This window comes from Anser anser (assembly GCF_964211835.1).
Source record: "Anser anser genome assembly, chromosome: 1".
Classification (NCBI taxonomy): domain Eukaryota; kingdom Metazoa; phylum Chordata; class Aves; order Anseriformes; family Anatidae; genus Anser; species Anser anser.
In genome coordinates, this window is record NC_139720.1 from 63,900,744 (window position 1) to 63,928,660 (window position 27,917).

A 27,917-nucleotide genomic window follows, 5' to 3' on the forward strand; every position below is an offset into this window, starting at 1 on the left:
CCAAATTCACTGAATTCTATTTCTCTAGGTTGTCATTTTAACACAATGTAGCAGAATATTTTTAAGCTGAAAATAAAATGCAAATCATGTCAATTCTAACAGCACTGAAATAAATGTGAATTCATTTCTAAATGTCACCTGGAAAAGAAAAAAAGCACAACAGACTTTAAGGTTTTTCTGCTAAAGTTCACAGGTAAGTGATGATGAAAGTGATGATGAGATTTTGCCATTAAAAGCTTAAAGCAGAAAAGACTGTGGCAATCCTTTGTATCTACGCCAATTTGTATAAAAAAATGAATACTTCTTCATGTTTCATAACTATTACTAGAAAGACATTACAAGAAAATATCAGAACTTTTAAAAGTGGGAACCATTTGCTATGCCTGCTCCTTCGATACCTATGACTGCTCATTTACACAGAGCACTGCATTGTCAGTGACTATGAAGATTCAAAACTTTCACTACTTTTCACTTTTTTCTTCTATGTCCAAAGATTCAGGCCGTGAAAACAAATTATTTATTTCAGGTAAGTTAGACAAGGTCCACATAGCACGAAGAGCTATTGAAAGACAGGGACTCAGAGAAAGCAGAACCTTCTTAGAACGGCATCTTCCCATGATCAGCTTTTAAGTATAGATATCTTCTTCTTCACATATTTAAACGCGACACACCATAAGCAAAAACAGGAAAGTATACTAAATGACATCAGGTCTAGGGCTGTTACTGTTCTTGTGGATAGACAGATTGGAAAAAGAGAACTATTACCATAGACCCAAATCAGCAGTGCATTGTTATCAGGAAACAAAGAGGGCACTGTTATATAGCTCAAGAAATAGGACTTAGCATTGTTCTGTAGGTACAGAAACACTTCCTATTTTGGTGTTATCAGACCACAACGGTATTCACCTAAGCCTTCTAAAAAACTGGAGCATGAAATAGCTGACTTGCTAATCGTGATTTGTATTTAAAACTGTTACGATTGAAAGGAAGCCAAGCAAAAGTCTGTAAAAATTAACACAGACAAGGTGATTACAGAACAACTGCTTGGTCTCTTTTCTGATATACAAGCTAACAGGCATCCAACAAAATTGAAAGTTGAAGTTTCAAAGCAAAATCACACAAATAGGTCAGCTCTGAAATTGCCCAAGAATGCTAGTCTAAAATTTTGTGTTGAAAGAGTGAAATAATTTGTCCACAAAAGAACAAAACAAACAAACAACAACAAAAAAACCACAGAAGATATCACACCATGTTCTTATATGCTTCCCCAGCTATCTGCTATTGGTCATCCTTGGGTACAAAAAGACAGATTTAGATTGGTATTTTGACTTGAAATTGCTGGTATGCTCTGTTTCGTTTTTTTCATGGGAACTATATTGCACTATTTTCAAGCCATATGTTGTAAAAGAGATAGTCAACTCCAGCTGTTGCTCAGCTCCTTCAAAATGCCATTACCAGACAACTTCATTTCCACCAGATAAGTTTAGGTACACACTGCCTTTTCTTCCAAAACAGAATCTGGTTCTGCTCTGCTTTCCCGGTTTCAAAAACTATGTATTTTTACTTCAAGTATTCGAAACCAACCACAACTTAGGGAAAGTGTCTTTTTTTTTTTGTGGGAATTTTTAGAAGTGCATACAAGTACCAATATTTCAGTATTTTCTATCAAGAGACTGCTGAGGAAAGCAAACTGTATTTGGCAGAGTCTGTTGTGGCAGACAAATTCAGAACCTGGTGATGGGCAGAGAAAACTATGCCTGATATTACTCCCAGCAATGATCAGAGATCATTGTCTTCAGCTGCACCCATTCTTCTTCTAACTCCTTCCCAAAGCATAATTTTTAAAGGACATTTAAACAAGCTGCCTCACATACAGCACAGAGGTTGTTTCCAAGCAGTTGCTTGCAATGCAACTTAGTAGTTTTGCACCAATATTCATAGCTCATCTGCAAAAAGAACTTTTAAACCTCAGAAGCTATGTAACTATACACACGTCATTCGTGTGCAATGTAGCATTTTGCAAATACATAAGGTAGTGCAACCCATCTCCTGTGTTCTATAATGTGTCTACAGCAAGATCTTCAGAGTTCATCACAAATTTCATTTCAAATATACACAGCACTGACATAATGTAGTGTGTGCTGCTTTTTAAGCACCATTATAATAAGTTAAACTCAACTTTTCATATGTATACACTCTATTTTAATCTATGGGTTATTTCCTATCAGATTTTTCAATTGATCAGAAGACGACAAATTTAACCTTATGAGGTTATTCTGCAAGAAATATATGATTAAGGTTTAAACTCTGTCGTATTTCATGATGCTCAGGTTCTATTTACTTTCTTGCATAACAGATTGTACAGGACTACCACAATTTGTGCACAGTAAACATTCTATTTTAAAGAATTATCATTTTAAAGAGGAATTATCTTACAGAGTCAGAAGACATAGACCTTGTTATCTAGATCAACCTTTGTGTGGTCAGAGATTTTTTCACATCACAAGAAGGTACTATTTCTTAATTTTTGTGTGATTTTTTTGACAATTAAGGTCTTATATGAATATGTAACTGGAAAGGATATCTGGATAAACAGTAGAATAAACTCTAGATAACATGCAATACAGGAGCCAAAAAGGTGCTGAGGTAAAAAAAAGAAAAAAAAGAATGAAACAATGGGTCAAAACAATATAATTTTATTTTTTTTTTAATGAGGTGTCCCCTTTTCCCAAAAAGGGTAGGGGAGCAGCAATAAATTGGAATTTATTTATTTTTTGGTCAGTTTAATAAGATAGACCAGAAATAGACATGTATTTGAGCATCTCCATAGCATCTCCAGAATCCCATACATCAAGACAGGACAAAGATACCGCACAATAGTACATAGGATCATTTAGGCTGGAAAAGACCTCCATCAACTCCAACTACTAACCTAGCACTGCAAAGTCTGTCTACCACTAAACCATGTCCCTAAGCGCCACATCCATGTGTCTTTTAAATACCTCCAGGGATGGTGATGCAACCACTTCCCTGGGCAGCCTGTTCCAACGCTTCACAACCCTTTCAGTGAAGACATTTTTCATAATATCCAACCCAACTTCCCCTTGTGCAATTTGAGGCCATTTCCTCTTGTCCTATTGCTTGTTGCTTGGGAGAAGAGACCAACTTCCACCTTGCTACAACCTCCTTTGAGGTAGTTTTAGAGAGTGGAAAATTTCTCTGAGCCTCCTTGTCTCTGGGCTTTTTCCCTCAGCTGTTCCTCATAAGACTTGTTCTCTAGACCCTTCACCAGCTTCATAGCCCTTCTCTGGACATGCTCCAGGGCCTTGACGTCTTTCTTGTAGTGAGGGGCCCAAAACTGAACACAGAGCTGAGTACTCACCCAAAATTCACCAGAGCTAAGTACTGAGGGAAAAACACTTCCTCAGTCCTGCTGGCCACACTATTTCTGATACAAGCCAGGATACCATTGGCCTTCTTTGCCACCTGAGCACACTGCCGGCTCATATTCAGCTGGCTACTGATCAAAACCCCCACATCCTTTTCCACCAGGCAGTCTTCCAGCAACTTCTCCCCCCAGCCTACTGTGTTTAATGGGGTTGTTGTGCCCCAGGTGCAGGACCCGGCACTTAGCCATGTTGAACCCCATACAGTTTGCCTCGGCCCATCAGTCCAGCCTATCCATATCCCTCTGCAGAGCCCTCCTACCCTCATGCAGATCAACACTTGAGCCTAGTTTGGTGTCATCTGCAAACTTACTGAGGGTGCACTTGATCCCCTTGTACAGATCATTAATAAAAATATTGAAGAGAACTGGCCCCAGTATTGAGTCCTGGGGGACACCACTAGTGACCAGCTGCCAAATGGATTTAACTCCATTCACCACAACTCTTTGGGCCTAGCCACCCAGCCAGTTTTTTACACAGTGAAGCATATGCCCGTTCAAGCTATGAGCAGGCAAAGGTCACTGTTCTGGAGACCAATGATAAAATGCAAGGGAACAGGACAAAGCTGCAACAGGGGATGTTCATACTGGACGTAAGGAAAATTCTCTTTACCACGAGGGCTGTCAAACACTCTAACAGGCTTCCAAGAGAGGTGGTTGATGCCCTGTGCCTGTCAGTGTTCAAGAGGCATTTGGATAATGCCCTCATTAATATACTTTAACTTTTCGTTAGCCCGGAATTGATCAGGCTATTGGACTAGATGATCTTCGAAGGTCCCTTCCAACTGAACAATTCTATTTTCATTACTGTGCTACAAAGGCAGCACAAAACATATATATGTTATATATCTCAATTTTGTTGTATGTGCATATTTATCTCAATTTTGTATTATATGCAATGATTTAGTCAGGTAGCACATAATTTTAGTGTGAACCTCTAATTCAGCAAAGCATTTAATCATGAGCAATCTCACTAGCTTCAGTGAGATAGATGTCCTTTAGTTTGAACAAGGGATGCGAATCCTCTGCTGAGTCAGTTCCTCATGAAGAGTGGAAGAGCAGATGTTCTCCTACCCACAGTGCTTCCTGGGACTGGAGCACTTAATTATGAATGCACCTTCCCTACTTCAAGCCTGTAACAGTTCCTAGAGATGCTATTTTAGCAGATTATTAACCAGTGAATCACCTCTTACCATTCTTGCATTCTTTTCTCAAGTTCTGGAAGTAAGAATTTACTGTGGAATGCATTTATTGATGATATATTAGAAAATATTTTGTTAATCACTTCAGCTGGAAAGGAACCTCTGTTGGCTTCTTCAAGGAGTCTGGAGTAAAATACCTGCAATATAGAAGAACCCAAAACCTATTAGCCTTTTATCACTGGATGAAGACTCATCCACCTCCTCCTACACCAACGAGGGCAAGAATAATATTTCAGTAACATAGGCAGGTAATTACAAAAATAATTTATTATCTTTCATTATCTAAAAATTATTTATTATCTTTCCCTCATCAAAAGTTAAAAGCTACTCTTCCCCTTACACCCCATTTTTTTTCTTTTGAGACAGAAAAAGAGCTGCAGGCTGAACAGACATAAGGAAAGCCAAACCAAAGTAGAACCACTCTGGTCTGAGTGCAAGCGTTCTGAGCATTTTAAGAGTTAGATCTTAGCTTTCCCAGTCCTCCAGTTGTGTTGTTCACTCTCATTTTCTCTCCAGTGAGCATGATGGCTGATTACCATTAGCTCAACCACCTGTATGCCCCATCCCTGGAGGTGCTCAAGACCAGGTTAGATGAGGCCCTGAGAAACCTGATCTAGTGAGTGGCAACCCTGCCTATCGCAGGGGGGTTGGAACGAGATGATCTTTAAGGTCTCTTCCAACCCAAAGCCATTCTATGATTATATGTATGCTGTAGCCGCTTATACTTTTTAAAATTGACGTTGACTGGAAGACTGTATATTCCCCAAATAACATTTAAAGTGCAAAATGGTCCCAGTTCTGATTGGGCTATTTAATACTACAGTAGTCTCTTAAAAATAATAATAATAAAAATCTCCCCATCAGTGGTCTATATCTGATTAGACATAGCTACAAACTGACTAGAGACATGCAGCTGTTAATATGCACACCACATGAACCAGTGTTTACAGGAATGTATGGTCCATGTCTCTCTCCCACAGGTGAACAGGAGCAGACTGCATCTCCCTAGAAAGGGCTTCAGAAGCTTAGGTATGGGTTTTGGGGGAAATAAAGAGTCTGAAGACAGAAATTTTGATAATCCCAGCTGAGACAGATAAACTGTCTTAAAAGAAACACAAAAAAGCCATACGCTTTCACTTACTATTTAAAATAGACTTACTTTGCTCCATCTCTGATAGGACAATTAGAGAATTTTGAGAAATTTCTTTTGGAAACTATAAAGGTTACTTACTTTTTAACCCTATTTAGAAGCACAACAACCCTTCCCAGACTTCCGCATTAAGAAACATCAGTTTGATTCTACAGAGCACAAGAACTCAACCCTTCCCTTGCAGAGAGGAATTTTTGTTCACTTTAACAGAGTTTGGTCTAAATGTTTAATAGAAAAGTAGGGCATATACAGTTTACAATGGGCATCTTCCTAGGTTCTTCAGCACTGAAGAGAAATGCTGTTCATACAGCTCAAACCTGAAAGATTTACTAATTTGCTCGTGGGCAGGCAATATCAGTATTATAAAATGATACTCTTTCTTGTCCAACAGCAACCAAGAAATGAGTGAGGACAACATTATTCATCCCCTTTGTTGGATTGGCTGCTAGTACAGATTTTGCACATCTACTGTTTATGTTGAAGTCTACATGCACACACAAGATACTGCATTAATAGCCACAAAATTCTAAAGCGTTTTTTAAAAACGCAGTGTTCTTAAATTAGAAAAAATGACAAAGTTATGCAGCAACCACAGATGACTGACTGGAAAGGTCAGCAAAATATAAAAAGCATACCATCTCCTTTACATAATACGCACACACACAGACACACACACAGCCATTCAAGTGAATTAATGGCAAGAAAATAAAAACAATTTAAAGAGAAACATACCCGATCTAGGAGGTCAAGTCGGCTAACATAGGCTTTTTCTGTTTGCAGAAGTTCACTGGCAATTTTGTGACGTTTCTGTTCATCTGTCTCCTGAGGGAGAAGAGAAGAGCCCTTAGAATACCGAAGGAAACATAACAATGCTTTAAAAAAATTATTCAAAAGCATATGTGATTACCTACGATTACCTCAGAGTCCAAAAAGTATCTGAAAACCAAGTTTCACATTTTGTAATAATCACCCTATTTTGGAAAATACAAGCTTTCTACCAGTTCAACCAACAAATATAAAAGTCAGAGGAGGATTAAAAAAAATAATAACCAAACAGCTCCACAGTGAAAGTCAAAGCCTAAACTATTTAGTATTTCTCAGTTTGCACAGGGATCTTTGCCAAAGCCCAAACTCCCTACTGAACAGCTCACATCCTGGTAATCAAGTACCACCAACCTTTCAGCACTGGAAGAACTCATTTGCAGAGTAAAACGTAACAGATGGAATTAGTTGGTGTTCTCCCCCGCCCCCATTTGGAAAGTTATTTGAACTGACTGTTCTTTGCATACCAGAACTGTTGAAAAATACCATGCAAAATGTTTTATGTTCATCGATACACTCATTGCTGATGCATTGCTGGCTGCAATTAGAGTGCTACCTCATTAGCTCTTTACACAAGCCATTTTTACTTCTCAAGGAAAGTTTTCACTTTAAAGTTTTTCATTCCACAAAACATATTTTTGATTCTTCTGCTAAATATAACCTAAAATGTTTGTTCAAATTTCAATATTAAATTTAGTATGCTAGAATATAAAATTCTGAGTTGTTTCAAAATAATGAAAGTGCACCCTTCTAAAATACTAAAATGTTAGGGAAATGCCTCATGCTCACAAGTGTCAAATTCAACAAAATGACTCTTCCACTACAAGATTTTCTTCTAGATTTAGCAGTCATGTTGAAAAGTGTTTGTGTTTAATGACATCTGAATCTATCTGAATCTGACTATGTAAGTGGCAGTGTATGTCCAAATAGAGCTTATAGGACAGTGGGAATTTTCTAGACAAATTGTAGAAATACTTAAAAATAAGTAAATAAGTAGAGAGATCTTGAAACAGTTATTTCTGATTTCAAACTGCATACTGCTTTCTGCAAGATAAACATTTGCAAGTACATTTATTTATAAAGATTGTTCGCAGAATAGTGAGTAATGAAGTACAGAGCTTTCATGTAAAGGACAACAGTCATTTTTGTCACCTTTCAGTATTCAGCAAGTATTCCAGATCTGAACTCATTTCAACTCTGATCTTCAGAGTTAACAGCCACACTGCTACATAGCAAGTTCCCTCCCTAAATACAGGCTTTCAATAGTGACTTCAAAGCTGTTCATTAAATGTTTCAATCCACATAGCAACCACAGTAACCTACAGAACAGCATTTTAAGTGCTGTCAAGAGACACTGCAGAGTGCTAAAGGATTTGCAGTTATAGCTCCAACATGCTGTTTAGAGCAGTCATTTGCAAGGAATTTTACACGTGGACTTGCTTGAGGCACAAAACCATGGAGGCTACTGGCTCCTCTGCATGTATGTATGTTTCAGGTTTTTGGTTTTTTGTTTGATTGTTATTTTTTGCTAAAACCCACTATCTCCCTGAAGCACTGCTACAGAATCGATTTACAGTTCTCAGAAGATTATGCGAACTAATTAGGTGAGAGAAAAATCATGCACAGCAGACTCAAAAAATATACAAAATGAGCAATTCAGAAAAAGCATTCAATCCTCACCCCTGAGCCAGGACAAAACCCTTTTACCCCTCAGCTTTTCCATCCTTTCAGTACCTCCCTCACACATCGTCATAATTTTTGAACCTCGGTCTCCTTTCTACAGTCACTACCTGACTCAGGAGTCTTCTGTGTGGGAAAACACACACCACGGATGAGTTCTCTTTTAATCACAGTGGCACATTCTTATTCTAGCATACGAACATTCACCTACAGGGTTAGATCAGTGCAAGAATAACAGAAAACTGTATTGCTATTTTTCTTTTATGGAAGTCTTCAGATTCCCACTGCAACATCTCAATATTTGTCCACATTTTAGAAAAACTCCCAACTGTGTTTTCTTCTGCTAGCTCCATCCCTCTCCCTTCTCATTCTCCCACTTCTGTGCCCTTCCAGCATCCTATCTGAAGAAAAACACCTGGTTTCAATGAGGTCAACTCCAGCTTCCTTCCTGTTGGAAACAACAGGTCACAGGCTATTTTGCTAGTAGTGGCATCCATCTCCTGTTGAGTTTTTTTTTGATGGAAATGACTGCCACTTGTCCTGAATGCAGGGGGTGAAACAAGTCCAGTTCCATAGTTCTCAAGTTTTACAATTGATAAAAAGACTCATCATTGTGCCAAGTAGAAGTGATGTGTGAAGCCTCTGCTGCACCTCTGCCCTCAGCTTGGGCACCCACCTGCTGTTTGGAGTGGATACAGCTATGGGCTCAGGGCAGGCAGAGCAGAAGAGGCACAGGGTCTGCAGCCCTGCATGGGGCTATTCCGAATAGCAAAGTAAGTCTTGCAACATTATTTGGAAATAAATACTGAAAAATACTTTATGACAGTTAGAATGACATAGCTGTTAGTTATTGGAGCTGTTCAAGAAATACCTTGTAGAGATAAATGGGGAAAAAAATATTCAAAGAAACTTAAAAAAAATAAAGAAAAACATGATGTTAGTATTCAACTTCTGAGAACTTCAGTGTTGATGAATCTGATGAATATATCTAATCATTAACAGTGGAAGGGAATTTTAAGTCTGTTTCAAGTTACAAGTCAAGGTTTATTTTCACAGCATATAACCATAAATGCACATATCTCTTTTCCCAAGCAAGATAATAAGACACAAGAAATGAAAGAACTGGACACACTTTTACTGGAAGTATTTTCTGTATCTCATAGGACTTCTTTATGCTTTTAGTAATTCAGCATTTATATTGGATTCTCTGCAGTTAACAAAACAGATTGAGATAAAAATTTACTACAAAGTATACCTGGAATACATACTCCACTCACTTCAAGCACAGCTCAATGATTTGGGGAGAACCTTTCAAACTTATGAGATGACCCTAAACAGAAGGCAACTCAAAATATAAAAACAACCAGGAATGGTTAGTGATATACAGAGAATATTCAACTAGAGGCTGAATTTCAACCGTTGATCAAAATATCAGAAGCGTAAGGTAACACTAAGTTCCTGAGATCTACTGTAAAGCAGAATGCAACCATATCAAAAATACCAAAGCATTTTTTTTAAACACCTTATTTAAAAGAATGCATTACTCTTTTCCAAATGAAAGGATAAAGTTGATTCAAACTTTACTGTTCTAATGGTTGCAGATGAACTGAACTCTCAGTTCAATTTGTCCTCCAAAAACTAACCTTTGAAAATTGCAAATTAGACAGTTTTGTGACATATCTTTAAACTGACCTTTCTAATGACCTGAAACAGATATTTTCTGGTTGGATAAGTTATTAGCTAAAAGTATTTAAAAATTATTAATTTCAAGCAAACCATACTTTCCATTCTATCCAACCATCTGACAAAGTTCATGCAGGCAGGACTGCAAACCTGTATCTCTAGATAGGATTTTTAAATTACATATTTCACCTGGGCTTAGCTGCCTATTCTTTAGTACAAAGTTCCACATCCATATAATTACTATGGATGCTTAAGACCTTAAAGTTGTGGATGCCCCATCCCTGGAAGTGTTCAAGGACAGACCGGATGAGGCTTTGAGCAACCTGGTCTAGTGGAAGGTGTCCCTGCCCATGGCAGGGGGCTTGGAACTAGATGATCTTTAAGGTCCCTTCCAACCCACACCATTCTATGAAAGCAAATAATTTCTACCTAAATTGAACTCTCAAATTTAGATGAGGTACGAAAAATGCTGCTGAGGATATGAATTCTTTGCATCTTGTGCAAAACCTGCACAGATTGCACTAATTTAAAGATGACTTTATACCATCTCCCAAGTACCATCTCCTGTCAAGAAAACTATACCTACCAACACGATAGTGATGCAGTTTATGATTCACACCTATCACAGCATAGCCCTTACCCCACAGGCTTTGCAATAATATATTGAGAAACACAGATGTGGTGAGAGATGTAAAATATAAGCAAAACTCATTCAATCCACATTGTGTGATATTGATTGTTTGATTTAAATGCTGAGTTTGGTCTAAAGTAAGAGAGTGGGTTTTTCCTTTCCTAAAACCATCTGTGTCATGGCTGGTTCTTGATCTGAAGCTTTGTTCTGTGAGTATTGGGAAAATAAATGTAAATCTCCATGAGAATTTAAGATTTCATTTAATCTCTTGAGTTAGTTTCTGAAATCAAGTTAAACACTAAATTTTGCATGAGCTATTGAATATTACCACCACCTTCTGACAAATTAACTCTATGCAACAGTTTATTATGAAAGTGATCTGTGAGTTTCTTGCATAGTAACCAAGATAAGCAGCGAAGATCCTACTAACCCTAAAAAGGCAATTCTTCAAGAGGATTTACACATATTTATATTGGGTACTAAAGATATACAGCTTTGTTCATGATTTACTGCTGCTAAAGAAGAACATAAAATGTAGAACCAGGATTTTACTTTCTCTGTTACTCAAGAATTGCAACAGTTAAACGTTTCTTGGCAGAAAGTTAACATAGCACAAAAGTTTCACCCTATTTAAATCAATCCTTCACCTTACCTTTAGAAACACATGACCTCCACCAGGTTTTGCATCTGAAACACCAGAGCCCCCAGCATGGCCATTAAAAGGAGCTATCAAGTAAATACTTTAATAAAGATGTGCAATGGATTCTTCTCCATCTATGGCATGCATGCAGTCAATATCTCCATTCCCTACCAAATCTCACAACAAATACAGAAGCATTTGTCTTCTTGCCTGCAGTTAACTCCAGTAGCAGATTTCTCACAAGATGTTATTCAGGAAGCTAATTGATTGGGATGTTCTTGTACTATTCAGCCTCCGCATTTTAGAAAAAACAAATTTTATGACAGAAGGTGCTTCTGCTGCAAGGCAGGAAACTTAACTTTCAATCATCTTTTTCCTTGTGGTATTTGTGGTTTGTGACTTTCAGACTAATACAGTAAATAAGAGAAATAATACATACTGTGGTCTGCTCATTTGGGGAAAAAGTCTCAGATCACTGTCGAATTTAGTTAGTTTCACCTAAACTTTTCCAGAACCTGCAAGAATTTGACTTTAGTCAGACCTACAGTGATGAGGAGGTGGGGTAGAAAATGTAAGAGCACCATTACTTCTAAGTAAAAACCGGTAAACCAGTAAAAACTGGTCTAAAAACCAGTTTCTGCTTCAGTTTTGTACCATTCCCTGGTTTAATTCACCCTTTCCAGCAGTGGACTAAAAGAATCATAGAATATCCCAAGTTGGAAGTGACCCATAAGGATCATCAAGTCCAATTCTTGGCCCCACACAGGACCACCAAAAAATCAGACCATACATCTGTTGTCCAAACGCTTCTTGAATCTTTTCCTAACATCCAGCCTGATCTTCCCCTGTCCCAACTCCATGCCGTTCCCTCGGGTCCTGTCACTGTCCCCAGAGAGCAGAGCTCAGCGCCTGCCCCTCCGCTCCCCTCGGAGGAGCTCCCTGAGCTCCCTGAGGGAGCTGCAGGCCGCCATGAGGCCTCCCCTCAGCCTGCTCTGCTTTGGGCTGAACAAACCATGGGGCCTCAGCTGCTCCTCATACATCTTGCCCTCCAGACCCCTCATCATCTTCGTAGTCCTCCTCTGGACACACACTAATAGTTTTATGTCCTTATAAACTGTGGTGTCTGGTACTGCAACTAGTACTCAAAGTGAGGCTGCACCAGCCTTCCCTGAATTAGGAAGTATGGCATACAGGAGACGAGAAACTTCATTCACATTGCTACCAAAATAAGTATCAGATACATAATTTAAAATTTGTCTATGACTTGCATGCATCTACTCCTATTTGCTTTCACTCAATTTTACCTACACACATGCTTGCTTAATTAAAAAGAACAGAAAGGTGCTGTTACTCAGTGAAGTGCAACTTCAACTCAACTGCATCTCAGTTTTAAGATCTTTTACTGACAATAAGGGTGCTTAGTAAAATCTACAAACTGCCTAAATGCTCTTGTTTCTTTCCAATGCCTACTTGGACACAGTAAGAGCTTAGAGCTCTATCAGACCTCTCTTGTCCCTCAGCACCCTGCCCTCCTATACTCCAGATGGCATGGCAGCAGCCACTTCAAACTCAATTTCATTTCAATCTATAAATTGCATTACCCTAATCTAAATTAGTGTTTTATTTTGTAAAGTATGGCCCTCAGATCAATCTATGGTAGATATGCTTCTTAACATCATTAAAGAGGATGTTCTTGCACCACAAGCATACTGGTATCTCAGAAAGTGCTGTTATCATCCAATTCAGTTTTTATAGATCCAGTTCTCCACTGACGCTGTCTTAAGAGTTATCCTACATGGGCTTGTTCTGTGGTTGGTTTTGTTTTGTTTTTTACCCTTCTAACATCAACAAACAGTACATCTAGTAACAGCCTCGCACTTGGGCTCTTGGTCAATACAGGCCAGATAACTTTTGTTGGTCACCCAGCAGGTCAAAGACACTTTAATGAGATTGCTCCCAATCACATTTTCTCCAACCATTTGCTCAGTTCCTTCCTGGATATGACAACGTAAATGCTTCCCATCTCTGCCTTTTCCTGAAAAATCCTGCCAGCACCTTACTGCACAACTTGGATTCAAGCTTAGCATTGCCCATGGAGCATTCAGCACTTTATTGGCACAAAGAAGGGAAGCAGGCATTACCGATCATAAGACAGAAACATAATGAAAGGTGTGGCATGTTAAAGGCACCCCGAATCACTATCAGATTTATGTTTACATGAAAATTACTTTTAATCATTAGTAGCAAAAACAAATTGCTCAAACAAAACAACACAAAAAACAAACAAAAAAAACCCAACCTACATACTAGCACCTTCTTGGCATGACCCTGTAATACACGTAAATTTGTGTCCCATCTTTCCTAGATACAGAATTTATCCTCAGCAGGTACATACAGGATCCCTAGTTAACCTAATTCAAGGGCTTGGAGAGATGCTGCTGTTTTGTAAATGAAAACAGCAAAGTAGTTGTATAAGAAGTTCATGGAGCAGATCCTCCTGGAAGCTCTGTTAATGCACATGGAAAACGGACAGGTGACTGGTGACAGCCAGCATGGCTTCACTAAGAGCAAATTGTGCCTGATAAATTTGGTGGCCTTCTACAACAGGGGTACAGCATTAGGGGTTAATGGAAGAGCTACTGATATCATCCACCTCAAATTGTACAAAGCATTTGATGTTGTCCCATACAACATTCTTGTCTCTAACATAGAGAGGTATGGATTTGACAAATGGACAACTCAGTGGGTAAGGACTTGTTTGGATGGTCACATTCAAAGAGTTGCTGTCAACGGCTCAACGTCCAGGTGGAGACCAGCAAGAAGTGGTGCCCCTTAGGGGTCTGTATTGGGACTGTATTATTAAACATATCTGTCAGCAACATGGATAGTGGGATTGAGTGCGCCCTCAGAAAGTTTGTGGATGACACCAAGCTGAGGGGTGTAGTTAACACGAAAGAAGGCAGGGATGCTGTCCAGAGGGATCTGGACAGGCTTGAGAGTTCAAGGCCAAGTGCAAGGTCCTCCACTTGGGTCAGGGCAACCCCAAACATGAATACAGGCTGGGGGATGGCTGCATTAAGAGCAGCCCTACACAGAAGGACTTGGGGGTAGTAGTGGCTGAAAACTTGAATATGAGATGGCAATGTGTGCTTGCAGCCCAGAAAGCCAATTGTTTCCTGGACTGCATTGAAAGAAGTGTGGCCAGCAGGTCAACAGAGGTGATTCACCCCATTTACTCTGCTGATCTGAGACCCCACCTGGAGTAGGGTGGGGCCTCCAGCATAGGAAAGACAGCATAGTATGCTCCAGCATAGTACGCTGGGGCCTCCAGCATAGGAAAGACAGGGACCTGTTGGAGTGAGTCCAGAGGAGGGCCATGAGAATGATCTGGAGCACCACTCCTATGAAAACAGGCTGAGAGAGACGGGGTTGTTCAGCCTGGAGGAGAGAGGGCTCCAGAAGAACCTTATAGCAGCCTTCCAGTACTTAAAGGAGGCTTACAGAAGAGAGAGAGGGAGGGACGCTTTATCAGGAATTGTAGTGATAAGACAACAGGTAATGGTTTTAACCTAAAAGAGGGTAGGTTTAGATTAGATATTAGGAAGAAATTCTTTACTATGAGGATGGTGAGGCACTGGAACAGGTTGCTCAGAGAAGCTGTGGCTGCCCTATCCCTGGAACTGTTCAAGGCCAGGTTGGATGGGGCTTTGGGCAATCTGGTCTGGTGGGAGGTGCCCCTGTCCATAGCAGGGGTTCAGAACCAGATAATCTTTAAGGTTCTTTCAAACCCAAATCATTCTATGATTCTCTGAAGACACTGATATGCAGTCCAAAGCTATGTAGTCCTGCATTTCCAGCTCCACAATCTCCCTGAATTTTTGTAGTTGGCTCATGCAGGTGTACACATGACAACTGGAGAACAGATTTAGCAGTGCTCAGCAACACACAACGGGATGTTCAGCTAGCCGCTCTCCCCTTTAGTTCTGTGGAGAAGAGCAGGGCTCAGAAGGTGCCAGCCCAGACCCTCTGCAGTGACTCACGCAGAGCAAAGATTGACTGAAATTATTGATGATGTTCACTGGCCATGAATGCTTCTGTACAAGAAGGCAAACTGCATAATCAAACATTTAAAAGGGGAAATTTCACAAATTTTCTCAGCAATTAATTTTTCTAAGACAGATTTTCTTCCACCCACTTACTTTCCTTAATAATTTAAAACCTTCCTTATGAGGAAGCTCAAATTCATCATGTTCTATAGTTCTTGCTAACAAAGCATATATTTAGTATTCTCTGAATCTCTTTTCTATCTGGTAACTAGCAGACTGCCACTGCCTTTCCAGATTTGACAACTACATCTAAGTTAAGGATCCATTTGACAGTTTTTCCTGAAGCCCTGTTTTGCTTCAGTTTAATACGCATGAAATTTTATTTTGTATATGCCAGTAACTCCTTCCTCACAGTTAGTGCTAAACATGTACACATATTTCAGTTTCACTTTTTTTTTTTTTCAAACCCTCCGATGCCTAACTTAGGGGGAGGAGGTGGGAAGAAGAGGGAATGTAAGAACAAAATTTTCCTTTCCCCTCCCACCCCTCCTTTTAACCTCTTTGAACACATTTGAAACGTTGGTATCCTTTTGGTGGCACAGCCTCTGCTCTAGCTTTGTGTCATTTTACAGGTTAACATAAAATTACCAACACCAAGAAAATTTTTCCAAATTGCAATTTTTTTTTGACAGATTGTTTCAGAAGCAATTGCCACTGGACAGTCAAACTTTCAGCTCTCTTTTTGTAGTTTAAGACATTTTGCTGATTACTTTTAAATAATTTTTTTTTTTAAATAATGAGGAAACAGTAATAAATTTTAGATAATAAATTACAGTAATAAATTTTAGAGGAAAAATAACTAGAAGATTTTCAGCTTTCTGACCTGCCCTATGAAGCTTACTTTTATAAATAGAAGTCTAGAGAAAATACACAGAGCAGCAATATCGCAAGAAAGAAACAACTTCTCTCTTTACCTTTGTTTCTATAGGTTGATCTTGTTTGCTGATTTCCTCATTTGGTTCTTCCTCCATGTTAGTATTAATTTCTAGAGTTTCATTGTCAGACGGGAGCAGTGTATCACCGCTTGGAGTCCTGTAGCAGCTGTTAAGTATCTGTCCTTCACAGGAAGTTGTAGTTTCTAATGACTCTCTGGACGTACTTACTCTTTCGCCATTTATTAAGCTGCTGTTGATTGAATTATCTGGAACTGGGGTGGACACAGCAGAGCCATGGTCAGGTATCCTCCTGTCCTCACGTTCCATCTGGTCTTGTGCTAGTACACCATTGGCTGTGTGTGTCTGTGCAACCTGAGTTTTGTTGGTATTACTGTTTCCCTGTTTTTGTAGCAGTTGTTGGGAGGGGAATTTTGGCTGAGGTGATGGTGTTGATCCATATCTTCCTTGAGATTTAGAGATGTTGAGAACAGAGGAATCTTTCTTCAAATCACTAGGACTGAATGGGCTATGACACCAGACAAGCAAAACACAGATGAGAGAAAAGTTAAACATGGCATTATAAAAGAAAAAAATAACTAAACAACTATTAAGGGAAATAGGACAGTTAGACCATATAAACAGTTCCTCCAAATCATTTCTTCCTATATTAATATTAGGAAGTTCACACCACCAAGACTTGAATAGCATTTTTCCATTAAAGCATAACATGCATTTCTTAGTGAAAACCTGGAGTCTATATTGATTGACTACATCCTCATCTCTCTATGTATGTTTACTCCTTATTTATAGGACAGTTTATACAAATACTATAAGTATATTATGAACTTCTATACAAGTAGCTTGAAAAATATCTTACACTAGCTTCATTTTCTTCCATCATATAACAAAAGAACTAAATCATTTCTCATTGTTGTGCAGAAATTATTCTTTCTTTTTAAAAAAAAAAAAAGCACTCCCAAAATGCTGAGAAACTTAGCTATAATTCATTGACATTTTTCCATTGCATGCATACAGTAAAGTGGCTTAATTAACTTTCTCCCATGCCTATATGTTTATGAACTGTACAGACTAACGAAAACATGTTATCATACTCGACGATCAGTTTGTCATTCATGAACATGCTACCTAGCCATTTGAAGACCAATAATTACAAGTGAAGTTGACCTTCATGGAAGACACATTCTCTGAGCTGAGCACGTTTTCAAAATGTGCACTCCTTCCCCAGTCACAGCAGGGCATTCCAGAATTAGGCATGCTAATTAGGAAAGTTTCTCATCAGCAGAGATCAGAGATTTGAAGAGAGTTTATCACTGGAGAGGTATTATTGGGTGTACACTAATTTCATTAGGAATAACGTTAGCCAAAAATCTACTCAACTTCTCCCCAAAACAAAATGCCTGTAAAGTCTACAAAAAAAAAAGTTTCCAGTGCTTTCTTCACAGATTCCTTTATTTGCATAATATTGAAAGAATTTCTGTACAATCCAGCAGGCATGGCTAGCAAAAACAAACATACAGCTCATTGGCACGAGGGCACATTGAACTGAAGAAGTTCTCTTTCAGGAAAAAGAAAAAAAAAAAAAGCTGATAACACAGAAGGCAGTATTTCTAAGGACAGAGAAATTCCAAAAGGCAGCTCAATTCCTTCGGGGATGCATTTTGATGCCTTTACATCTGCCTTTATTGCAAAAAGTCAGAATTCTATGGAAAGTCTTTTATATGCCTCTTATTCTCCACCTCCACAGATGCAATGAAAATGTAACTGCTCAGACTTACAGATGAGTTCAAAACCAAACAAAAACAATAAAGCATGCTCTATTGTAAGTATTTTATTCTAGAACTTTTTGATAGCTCACAGCCACTAGGAAGAACAATCAAAGAGGTAAAACTGTTTTTCTAGTGACACTGTGTTGTTAAAAAGACTTGGATAATTCTCTGAAGGAAGACTGGGAAACAAAGTGATAACAGGACTGGAGACCTGAACTAGTCATAAAATTCACAGGACCTCTAGTGCTGCACTAGTTTCTTTTTCCCACCTTTTGGCAGTTGTCATGACAGCAGCACAATTAAGCCTGTGGCTAATGATGGAAGTTTCTTGCAGACAAAGCTCTAAAATGTTTTCTATTCCACTAAACAAACCTCCTTTTGCATAGCTTAGCTGCTTCTGCATAAAGGATTAAATTTCCCCCATCTTGAGGAGGCATTCTTTCAATGAAAATTTTAATACTCTGGCTCCTTACAACATGACCTGTTGTACATCACGCATTCAGCCCTCTAGGGGCCACTCCTTCAAAACATCAATATCCTGAGGAAACAGAAGAAAGTAATATCCCAAACTTGTAACACTCCACTGTCACTGGACCATTTCCTGAACTGCTTCCCTGTCATGGGATTTCTGGAAAGTCACTTTCTTTGTACAGAGTAGATATATCTGGAACTCCTGTTTCAGAGCTTATAATGTTTGTCATATGCATCCAATTAAAAGACACACAAATAGAACTATTCCATGAATGTAGAGCTCACTCTAGCTCTTGGTTTTCAAAGTTCCAAGTGTTTCCTGTGAAATACAGTATAAAAACTAAGGAACATCAAGATATTCCACTAAAATCACCAAGTACTACAAAGCAGTTTAGTGGATGCATGCCATATCAATACAAGTAACTCATATAGCATGCATCCACTAAAATGTTTGCTCTCCACATAAATGATCTGAAGAGGTTAAGTCAGTATAAAAGGAAAACCAGGATTTGCAGTTTTTCTGTTTGTTTATAAAAGTGATTTTTTTTTCCTGTGAGAACAAGATAATTTAGGATTTGCTCCAAAGTTTCATTCTTAAATCAGCACTTATTTCAAATCATTGTATTTTTCAGGATGTTTTTAAAAATGTTGAAAGGGGTGTGTGTGTGTTTGTCTTCTCACTTTAAAGAAAAATTAAGACTAGGGCCTCATGAAGAAGCACAGCCCTGTACAGACCACATATACAATTGGCTCGCACCATTTCAAAGCATGCAGTTTTGCCATCAGCTCCTCTGGCAGGGATAGTTTTGAGCACCACCATACCATCAACATTATTTACACGTTACTTGAGTGTTAAGCCACACATGACAGAACTACAAAGGAATTAAAATTATACCACATACCTGCCTCCTTCAAAACGATGGATGAGATCTGACACTTTACTGGACTTTTCCTTTGTGACGCTAGGAACAGGGGTAGGTGTATCTTCCTCCATTCTTGGCTTCTGACTTGATAAAGCTTTATGCCTAGGGGTTTGGTATGTAACAGGTGATACCTTCTGCAGATGAATTGGCTTTGGAGGCACTGCAAACAACAGTAACAGTGATCAATCACTCAGGAGTTGTTTCTTTGAATTTCCAGAACACATAAGAGATTTTTTGCATAAGAACTTATCACAGTAATTAAGAAGAGAGTCTTTTTGATTTACTTAACCTTCAAGCTGTTTTATGAATACAGGAACTTCATACACTTATGTGCTGTGTGGTATCAGACATCTTGTTACATTTTGGCCAGGCCCAGAGTGGTGGCGCATGGACTTAAATCCAGCTGACAAAAATCATGAGTGGCGTTCCCACAGGGTCAGTGTTGGGGCCCATCCTCTTTAATATCTTTATTGATGATTTGGATGAGGGAATTGAGTGCACCTTCAGTAAGTTTGCAGATGACACCAAGTTGGGGGGAAGTGTCGATCTGCCAGAGGGTAGGAAGGCCCTGCAGAGGGACCTGGACAGGTTGGATCAATGGGCAGAGGCCAATGGGATGAGGTTCAACGTGGCTAAGTGCCGGGTCCTGCTCTTTGGCCACAACAACCTCATGCAATGGCTTGCAAAGGCTTGTGGCAGAGTGGCTTGAAAGCTGTGCAGAAGAAAGGGATCTGGGGGGGAGGGGGAGGTCAACGTTTGCCTGAACATGAGCCAGCAGTGTGCCCAGGTGACCAAGAAGGCCAACAGCATCCTGGCTTGTATCAGGAACATAGTAGCCAGCAGGACCAGGGAAGTCATTGTCCCTCTGTACTCTGCTCTGGTGAGGCCACGCCTCGAGTACTGTGTTCAGCTTTGGGCCCCTCACTACAGGAAGGACCTTGAGGCTCTGAAACATGTCCAGAGAAGGGCTACAAAGCCGGTGAAGGGCCTGAGACACAAGTCCTGTGAGAAGCAGCTGAGGGAACTGGGGTTGTTTAGTCTGGAGAAGAGGAGGCCCAGGGGAGACCTTATTGCTCTCTGCAACTACCTGAAAGGAAGTTGTGGGGAGCTGGGGGTCAGCCTCTTCTTGCAGATAACTGGTGATAGGACTAGAGGGAAGGGCCTCAAGTTGTGCCTGGGGGAGGTTAAGGTTGGAAATGAGGAGACATTTCTTCTCAGAAAGAGTAGTCAGGCATTGGAGCGGGTTGCCCAGGGAGGTGGTGGAGTCACTGGCCCTGGGGGTGTTCAAGGAAAGGCTGGACGTGGTGCTTGGGGACATGGTTTAGTGGGTGATAGCAGTGGTTGGGGGACGGTTGGACCAGACGATCTTGGAGGTTTTTTCCAACCTTAATGATTCTATGATCTCTTGGGTGGAAGCCAAACCACACGCTACTTGCCAAGCTAAAAAGCTGCCCCTCGCCCCCCTTTTTCCTTCTCTTTTTTGGTCTTCTTGATTAAGCACATATGCTGCCTCCATAAATATAGATTTTATCCTGAAAAGGAATTAATCATAGGATCTAGGCATGTTGTGGAACTTAGGAGTCTTTTCCCAAGAGAGATTTAAACTGCTGCCCCTAACCGTCGATGCTCTCATTCTTTACCTTCTCCCTCATTACTTCAAAGATAATTGTCAGTGGAAAAGATATTCGTCTTCAGCTTCAAGCTTTCTTGAGTTAGTGAACCTTTGTCTATTTATACTGCTGAAAATTCAGTTCCCCAAAAATATTTTTCATTTTTTCTAATTTTTTCCCACATCCCTACCATAAGCTCTTATTAGATAGTTAACGATCAGCCAGTGTTTAATATGGCAGTGACTAGAAGACAAGTCACCGCCTGTGGCAGCAGACGCTCCTTGGGCTCGACTGCTACGCTGAAGGCACTGCATGAAGGTGTACCACAAAGCCTGACCCTCCAGCGGGTACCTGGGATTTGCCAGGGAGCATGCACAAGGGAAAGGAGGTAAGAATGTGCATCAGCAATCACACACAAGTTACACAACAGACAAATAAGCACTGCTACAGGGTGCACAATAGATGGATGGGAAAAAGCCATGTTTGTCACATCCCTGATTCTAGAACAGCTTCCTGATTCACCCTGAAAAAACTGTGCCATAGGAATTAGCTTAAATCCCACCAACCAACACTTGAAAGTGGTAGTGAATAAATTCTTAGAAATATACTATCACAGAATATGATAGATTTGAAGGGACACTTGATTTAGGATGACTTTCCACCTCCTACCTTAGGTTAAGTTTATAGGAGGTAACACTTATCTGTGCATCCGATAACTAAATTGTACTCGAGAGAGATTGCAGTGATAACTGCAGTCTGAAAAGTACCATGAGGGACACTGTGAAGAAACGAAAGTACCACAAAAAGCTTTAGACTTCAATCATATCAACTACAACTGGGGACAAATGAAATAGAGGAAGAAGAAAAGAAGTCCTTGTAGATCAGTTTATTTAATGTGTATGTGTGTACCTTCGGTTCTCTTAAGCTTTGTTCCTATTTGATAAAACAAGCAAAAAAGGAAGTTTGGGAAAGGATGCAGTGCAGCAAGGACAACTGAAAATACTGTAATTTTCAAATAATTACAACACAATCCTGAAACAAACAGAATATAAAATTGTGTAAGTGTTCGAGTATATGTGCTAACTGAAGCCTTTCTTGCGGGGCTGTGTACATTTGCTCACCCGCAGCTGCAGTGCTGTGGAACAGTTTCTCCTACGTTCCGTCTTCCCAGGGAGCTCTGAGAATGTGTGGCAGAATTAGGCCAACGAGCATCACATAACTGTCAAAGCACTGAATAGGTTACTGCGCTGACAAAGGCGATGGGACAGCTGAAAAATGCGAGACAAGTGGGCTGGGAAAAAGCAGGCCACATAATTGAGCGTGGGCATTGCCATTTCCCCAGGGGAGGAGACGAAAGGGAAAGAGGATGTTGGGTGGGTTTACTGACCAGCACTAGGCTTCTTTATAGAAAGACTTCTTGCAACTCATTGTGTAGAGCCCGCAGTCCTGTGAATTTTCTTACTTAATGGACTTGTACATCAATTCTTTTGTACATCTCATAAGTTAATATCCTCACAAGGATATATTAAAGCTACTAAACTTGAGGGAATTAGTGTCTACTAATAAAGCAGAAAGAATTAGTTGAAAGCTATTTTTGTAGGGGATCCCTTGGGACAAAAATCAAATTCTAGGACATTCTGTGAAGGGATTGCACATTTTCATAGCTATTATTAAGGGAAAAAAAGGAAAGAAAAATACCAACATAATATTTCAGTAGGGTAAGCTGGAGGAATCTCTGGTCAAACTGGACAAAACCAGTATATCAAAAATTCCTGTGACGTCTTCAGAGGAGAACCACAAACCAAATAGACATACCAAATCCCCAGTGCAAGTTATTTTCTTCTTTATTTCTTATTACCATCTAACAGACAGCATTTCCCATAATCAGTTGCTGCTGTTGCTACTATTACTTTTAGAAATAGCACAGTGGGGAAAGGACAGTCACAAGATCAATGAAAAGAAAAGCACAATAGTATAAAAAGCACTGCAAACCTCCCTGTAAGGTCAACCTTATTAACAGGAATTACAGAAAACAAATTCCATTAATTCTTCCCTCAATGTACTTCTAAAGTGTTTTATTTTAATCAGATTATTTTTCAAAGTTCACAGAGCAAGGATCTTAAAGAAAAGAAATGAGAAAAGACTGGCCTATTTTAATATACTGCATAATACAGAGCTCTGTCAAATCTATAAATACTTTTGTCTCTACACTGTAGAATTTTGAGCTTATTAGGAGATATGAACAGAATATTCTGCCTGAAGAAAACCCCTTAGTATACTCAGGTAGCCGCTACTGCATTGTGCTAGCCAAAATATACAATCAGTGTTTAAATTGTAGTCCCTAGTTGTGCATTCAACTTGGCATATGCATAAGGAGATGGGAGGTAATTTGAGGCACCTACAAATGGCTCAATAGCTGCAACAACCTCTGCTGACAAGAAGGCATATTAGCAAAGTCTATCACTTCTCTTAGAACGCATGTTCATTCACCCTCTATGCACTTAAATTCTGCTGGTTAAAAATGCTGCCACGTTTTAATTCAATGAAAATATAAAAACAGTTCCTGTGATAAGCAACTACAGTTCTCCCAGCTGAGTCATCTTCATCGTCTTTTTGCGTGCTCCATCACCTTCATGAGGATCAAACGAGCACAGCTGGATAGATACTAAAGACTTACAGTAGCAAGAACAGTACAAAATAACCAGTAACCTAGACTCAGCAGAAGGAGGAAAAATGTCAGCTCCTCTTTAGGATGTACATTTCCACATTTTTATATCATATCAGAACAAGTATCTTTCAAAAACATATTAAGAAATAAAACCAGTAACACTCAAGTGCGCTTTATTCATTTATCTCCTTTCTGAAGATTAGGTTTGGAAATGAGCATTTTGCTTGCTAAAAGAGACATTGCTACAGGTTTCGGTTTCTTAAGGCACCATACAGTTTGGAGAAGTCTAGCTGGCTCTCAGTTTCAGTCCAGTTCACCTTTAATTGTAGAAGTTTCCTTTGCCAGAAAAATACAGTATACATTGCACACCTTTAAGAGGTTTTTCAGCTTTTCTGGGCCCAGGCCACAAAATAGCTTCGAAACCATGGACTAATTTATAATTAGCAGAGAAAGGAGAGCAGGACTGATGTGACACAGTAAATGCACTTCAGCTGACCAAGTTTTGAATGTTTGTGTCCATACAGTTTCATAGTAGCACACACCAGGCCATCTTCTGGAGCAGCACGTCATCTCCAACCCTAACAAAGATGCCTCGTTGGAATCAGCAGGAGATTCACAAGTACTCCTAAGTGCTCATTAGAAAAATCTAAATGAGCAACTGATGCGCAGCCCTCAACTGACAAGATCCTTCATTGCTTTGAGGAAGCGTTGACACTTAACAGATTTTCCTTCCTACAATGATACTGGCTGCTAGAGACAACAGTTTTAGTGTCCAATACTTCATAACTGGGCATCATATAAAGCTCATAAAAGAGGTTCAAAAAGCATGGAATAGAAGAACCTAGAAAAAAAATGCATCAACTCGTTCATGTGACTCCACATGCAGTCTGCTATCGCTAGGTCCAGATTGCTGCCCAAGTATTTGTAGGTAAGCACAAATGTCAAGTTTTCTAACAACTTGCTTCATTTCTTGCACATTACGTTTGCCCCAGAACTCATTAGTGTATTTTTCTATTTCCAGTGACTACCTCCAGTCTGGATTTACCCCTTTATCAGAGAATGCACCACGCTGATGCAAAGGCAAAGCACCGCGTTTCACAGCTGGTACACACTGTGACTGCTTTTCTCTGCAGTCGAGGCTTCCTCACTTAACACCCTAACTGGCCTTCACCTTCTGCTTTCATTCCAAATTTGCAGACTTTCGTGAATCAACTTCTACTTAGCACAGAACTCTGACATATGAACTGCTAAATTGTTGATGGAAGGAATTAATGGGGAACAAAAATTGCCTTTTTTTTTTTTTATTATTTCCTACTATCAATGTATCAGACAGCTACTTTGTTTTCTCCTTGAAATGCCAGGAAAAAAAATAATTTGAAAGAATTTTATATTGGATTCTGTGCAGAAAAAGTGTTCACTTGCTCTAACTGCCCTAAGAAAGCTGTTTCCAAAAATTTAAACTACTGCTCAGTGGCCAAGTACAAAGCAAAGCACGTTCAGAGTCCATGGTTCATTTATTTCAAGCGCAAGATTTTGGACATTCTGCCTCTATATGAAGGTTAAGCTTATTAAAAATACCCATACCCCCACTTATAATCCAACTTCAAAGTGTTCTTTCTCTCTCTCATTTTAATTGTATACATTTTTGTAGGTTAGATGAAGGTCATTTCACAGTTAATTCATCAGCAACCAAACACATTGGCATTTCGATTCAGGTCTGTGATCTTACTTCCTTTCATTACAAAAGGACATTTAGTATTTGCAAGACTAGAACAACAATTTGGAGAAACATTTCCTGCTACTATAAAACTAAAATGACTTCATACCTGTACGTTAATAGCTGCTCAAAAAAAAAAAAAAAAAAAAAACAAAACAAAACCTCAGTAACATTTAAACCAATAAACTAGATCAATTTAGTTTGCTTAAACAATTTGGTCTCTATTTTGTTTTGCTTCAATTGAATTTAAAAAAGCCAAAACAAAATACTCTGTAATTTTGATATGCAGCACACATTTAATAGGAACAGAGAAAGACATAGGCCCACGGATAGAGCATGCACAAAATACTATTTATGACAGTATTATTGTATAGAATCTCCACAGCTGCATTTCTTAGACTACAGCATTACTCCTGGCTATGCCACTTTTGGAGCAAGCAATTTTGGCATAAACAAAGAAGTCATGGCTACAAAAGAGCAACAAAAGCTGTGTTATGACTTGAATGAATGAGGTTCAATAATATCCAATGCCTAATTTATCTAACAGCTGAAATTTATACTAAGTGGGCTATCTTTGTTTTTGAAAAGTTTAAATCTTTTTATTCATTGCCCATTTCTCTTCTAAAATATTTTTCTTGGGAAGAACATGTGGTCTCTTGCTAACTTAGCTCTGGAGAATGCTTTTCAGAGCCCTAGGAACTGGTGCAGAGAGACCACTCTGATAAGCAATGTTTACATATGACTGCCAGTATTGTTCACTAAACTAAAAATGTTTTATCAAAGGTTAAATAATAATAAACAACATTAAAAAAAACAGAGATTTATTTTGCTCTCATTCACCCTAAATAAACAAAGCTTTTCAAAAATGTCTTCCCCTCCTTAACTCTAAGATAAATTCAGGACTACTGCAAAATTCTTCAAGATGCATTTTCCCATGGACCAATACACAGATTTTTAAATCCACAACATGATGAGTCTACATGATTCTATTTTCTATTCATGGTTTAGATGTGATCTAGTTTTCTGTAAGTGACTCTAGCTTCTCTCACATCAGCACTGTGTCTTAGAATCCAATTCACTGAGCAAGATCGTGATATCAGTCTTCAAAATTCTTTTGAGATGAAGTTCCTACTGTACATCGCTACTAAAAGACATCAGTTCAGATTCTCTTTGAATTCAAGATTTCCAGAAAACAGGGACTCACAGGGACTGTGTTATGACCAACCTCAGCAGAATCATTAACATTACTGAGAAGACCACATAAAAAATGGTTAGAGGTTTAGATATGTAATTTCAACATGTAGGTTTATCTTCTAAAATTGAAAACGCTATTTATGGACAGGAAGAAGAGCAATCTACTACTCTGCAGGACATACCGTACAGCTTTTACTGTGCAAGCACCGAGTTCCAATCTCTTTCCACATAATCCTACCTGTACTGAGCTCAGCTGGAATCTCAAAGGTCCTGAATTTCCTCCCTGCTGTGAAGTCAGCTTGCCAAACACTCCATCTCATTCAAAAATAGTGTCACAACCTTCCAGCTCAAAAATGGTAATCCGTATGAAAAACAAGCCCTGACATCAGCTTAATATTAACAAGGGACTTACACATGTTTTCTCATCTTTAACTACTAGCCACGTCTTGGGCACCGAAAGACTTTCACACTTGCTGCCTGGCAGTTAAGTGCACAGCAAATTGCTAGATAATTGAGATGCAAGCACCACCTACCATTTTTTAAACCGTGATAGTAAGTCCAATCTTTCTTCTGAAAACCTTTCTCAGCAAAATATTACTTCATCAGAAACTACCCATTCAAAGCATTTACAGAACATTTGTATTTCCATAGGAAACTTTTACCCCATTATTTTCTCTCCAAGAAGTACAATTCTTCCAAGGTGCTCTACTTCTCTGACAGTAAGATGAAGAACAAATTACCAAACTGAAGTATTTGATACTATTTACCTTGTGGCTTTGGATTTGAAGCTGAACGTGGGGACTGTTTGACTGGCACACTTCCATTTAATCCCTGAGCCGCTTCATTGCGTGCATTCTGCTCAACTAGCCTGGCTGTGGCACTCACTGGACAAGATCTAGACGGTATTAAGGACTTTGGACAGATGCTGCTGCCTGAAAAAAAAAACATGTTCAAAAAACAAGAGTTAGAAACAGGATTAAATGCAAAGTAGAATGACTACAAACACACATTTTAAGTGCTAACACTTCTCCACAGAGAACATTTGAATACTTGTCTTCACTTTGGAGAGTGTCTTATTGTAAAAATAAGCTTTACCTTTCACTCAAATTTATTACTTTGCTTAAATCTTGAAGAGTTGCATGTATTAAACATATATATATATATATATATTTCCACCATGGCTAGCCTAGTATCTCCTATAGAAAGCTTACAATCTCTGACTTCTTCCCATCTGAACTGTCAATGTGCTTGTTCAATAGAGCTACTGAAAAAACAGCGTGTTTGTTCAGCCATTCTATTTCTGTATCCAAAGT

General features: G+C 39.1%; 1 protein-coding gene across 11 annotated transcripts in view; it reads right to left on the reverse strand.

The window, feature by feature from the left end:
* Nucleotides 1-27,917, reverse strand: part of FGD4 (FYVE, RhoGEF and PH domain containing 4) — a 114,944-nt gene that overhangs the window by 17,353 nt on the left and 69,674 nt on the right. For all 11 annotated transcript variants that reach the window (XM_083820312.1, XM_083820315.1, XM_083820321.1 and 8 more), the window contains 5 exons: nt 27,372-27,536; nt 19,395-19,575; nt 16,274-16,760; nt 6,530-6,619; nt 4,639-4,784 (listed from right to left, as the gene is read on the reverse strand). In XM_083820312.1, the coding sequence (XP_083676438.1) occupies nt 4,639-4,784; nt 6,530-6,619; nt 16,274-16,760; nt 19,395-19,575; nt 27,372-27,536 (1,069 nt within the window). The remainder of the gene's footprint in view (nt 1-4,638; nt 4,785-6,529; nt 6,620-16,273; nt 16,761-19,394; nt 19,576-27,371; nt 27,537-27,917) is intronic.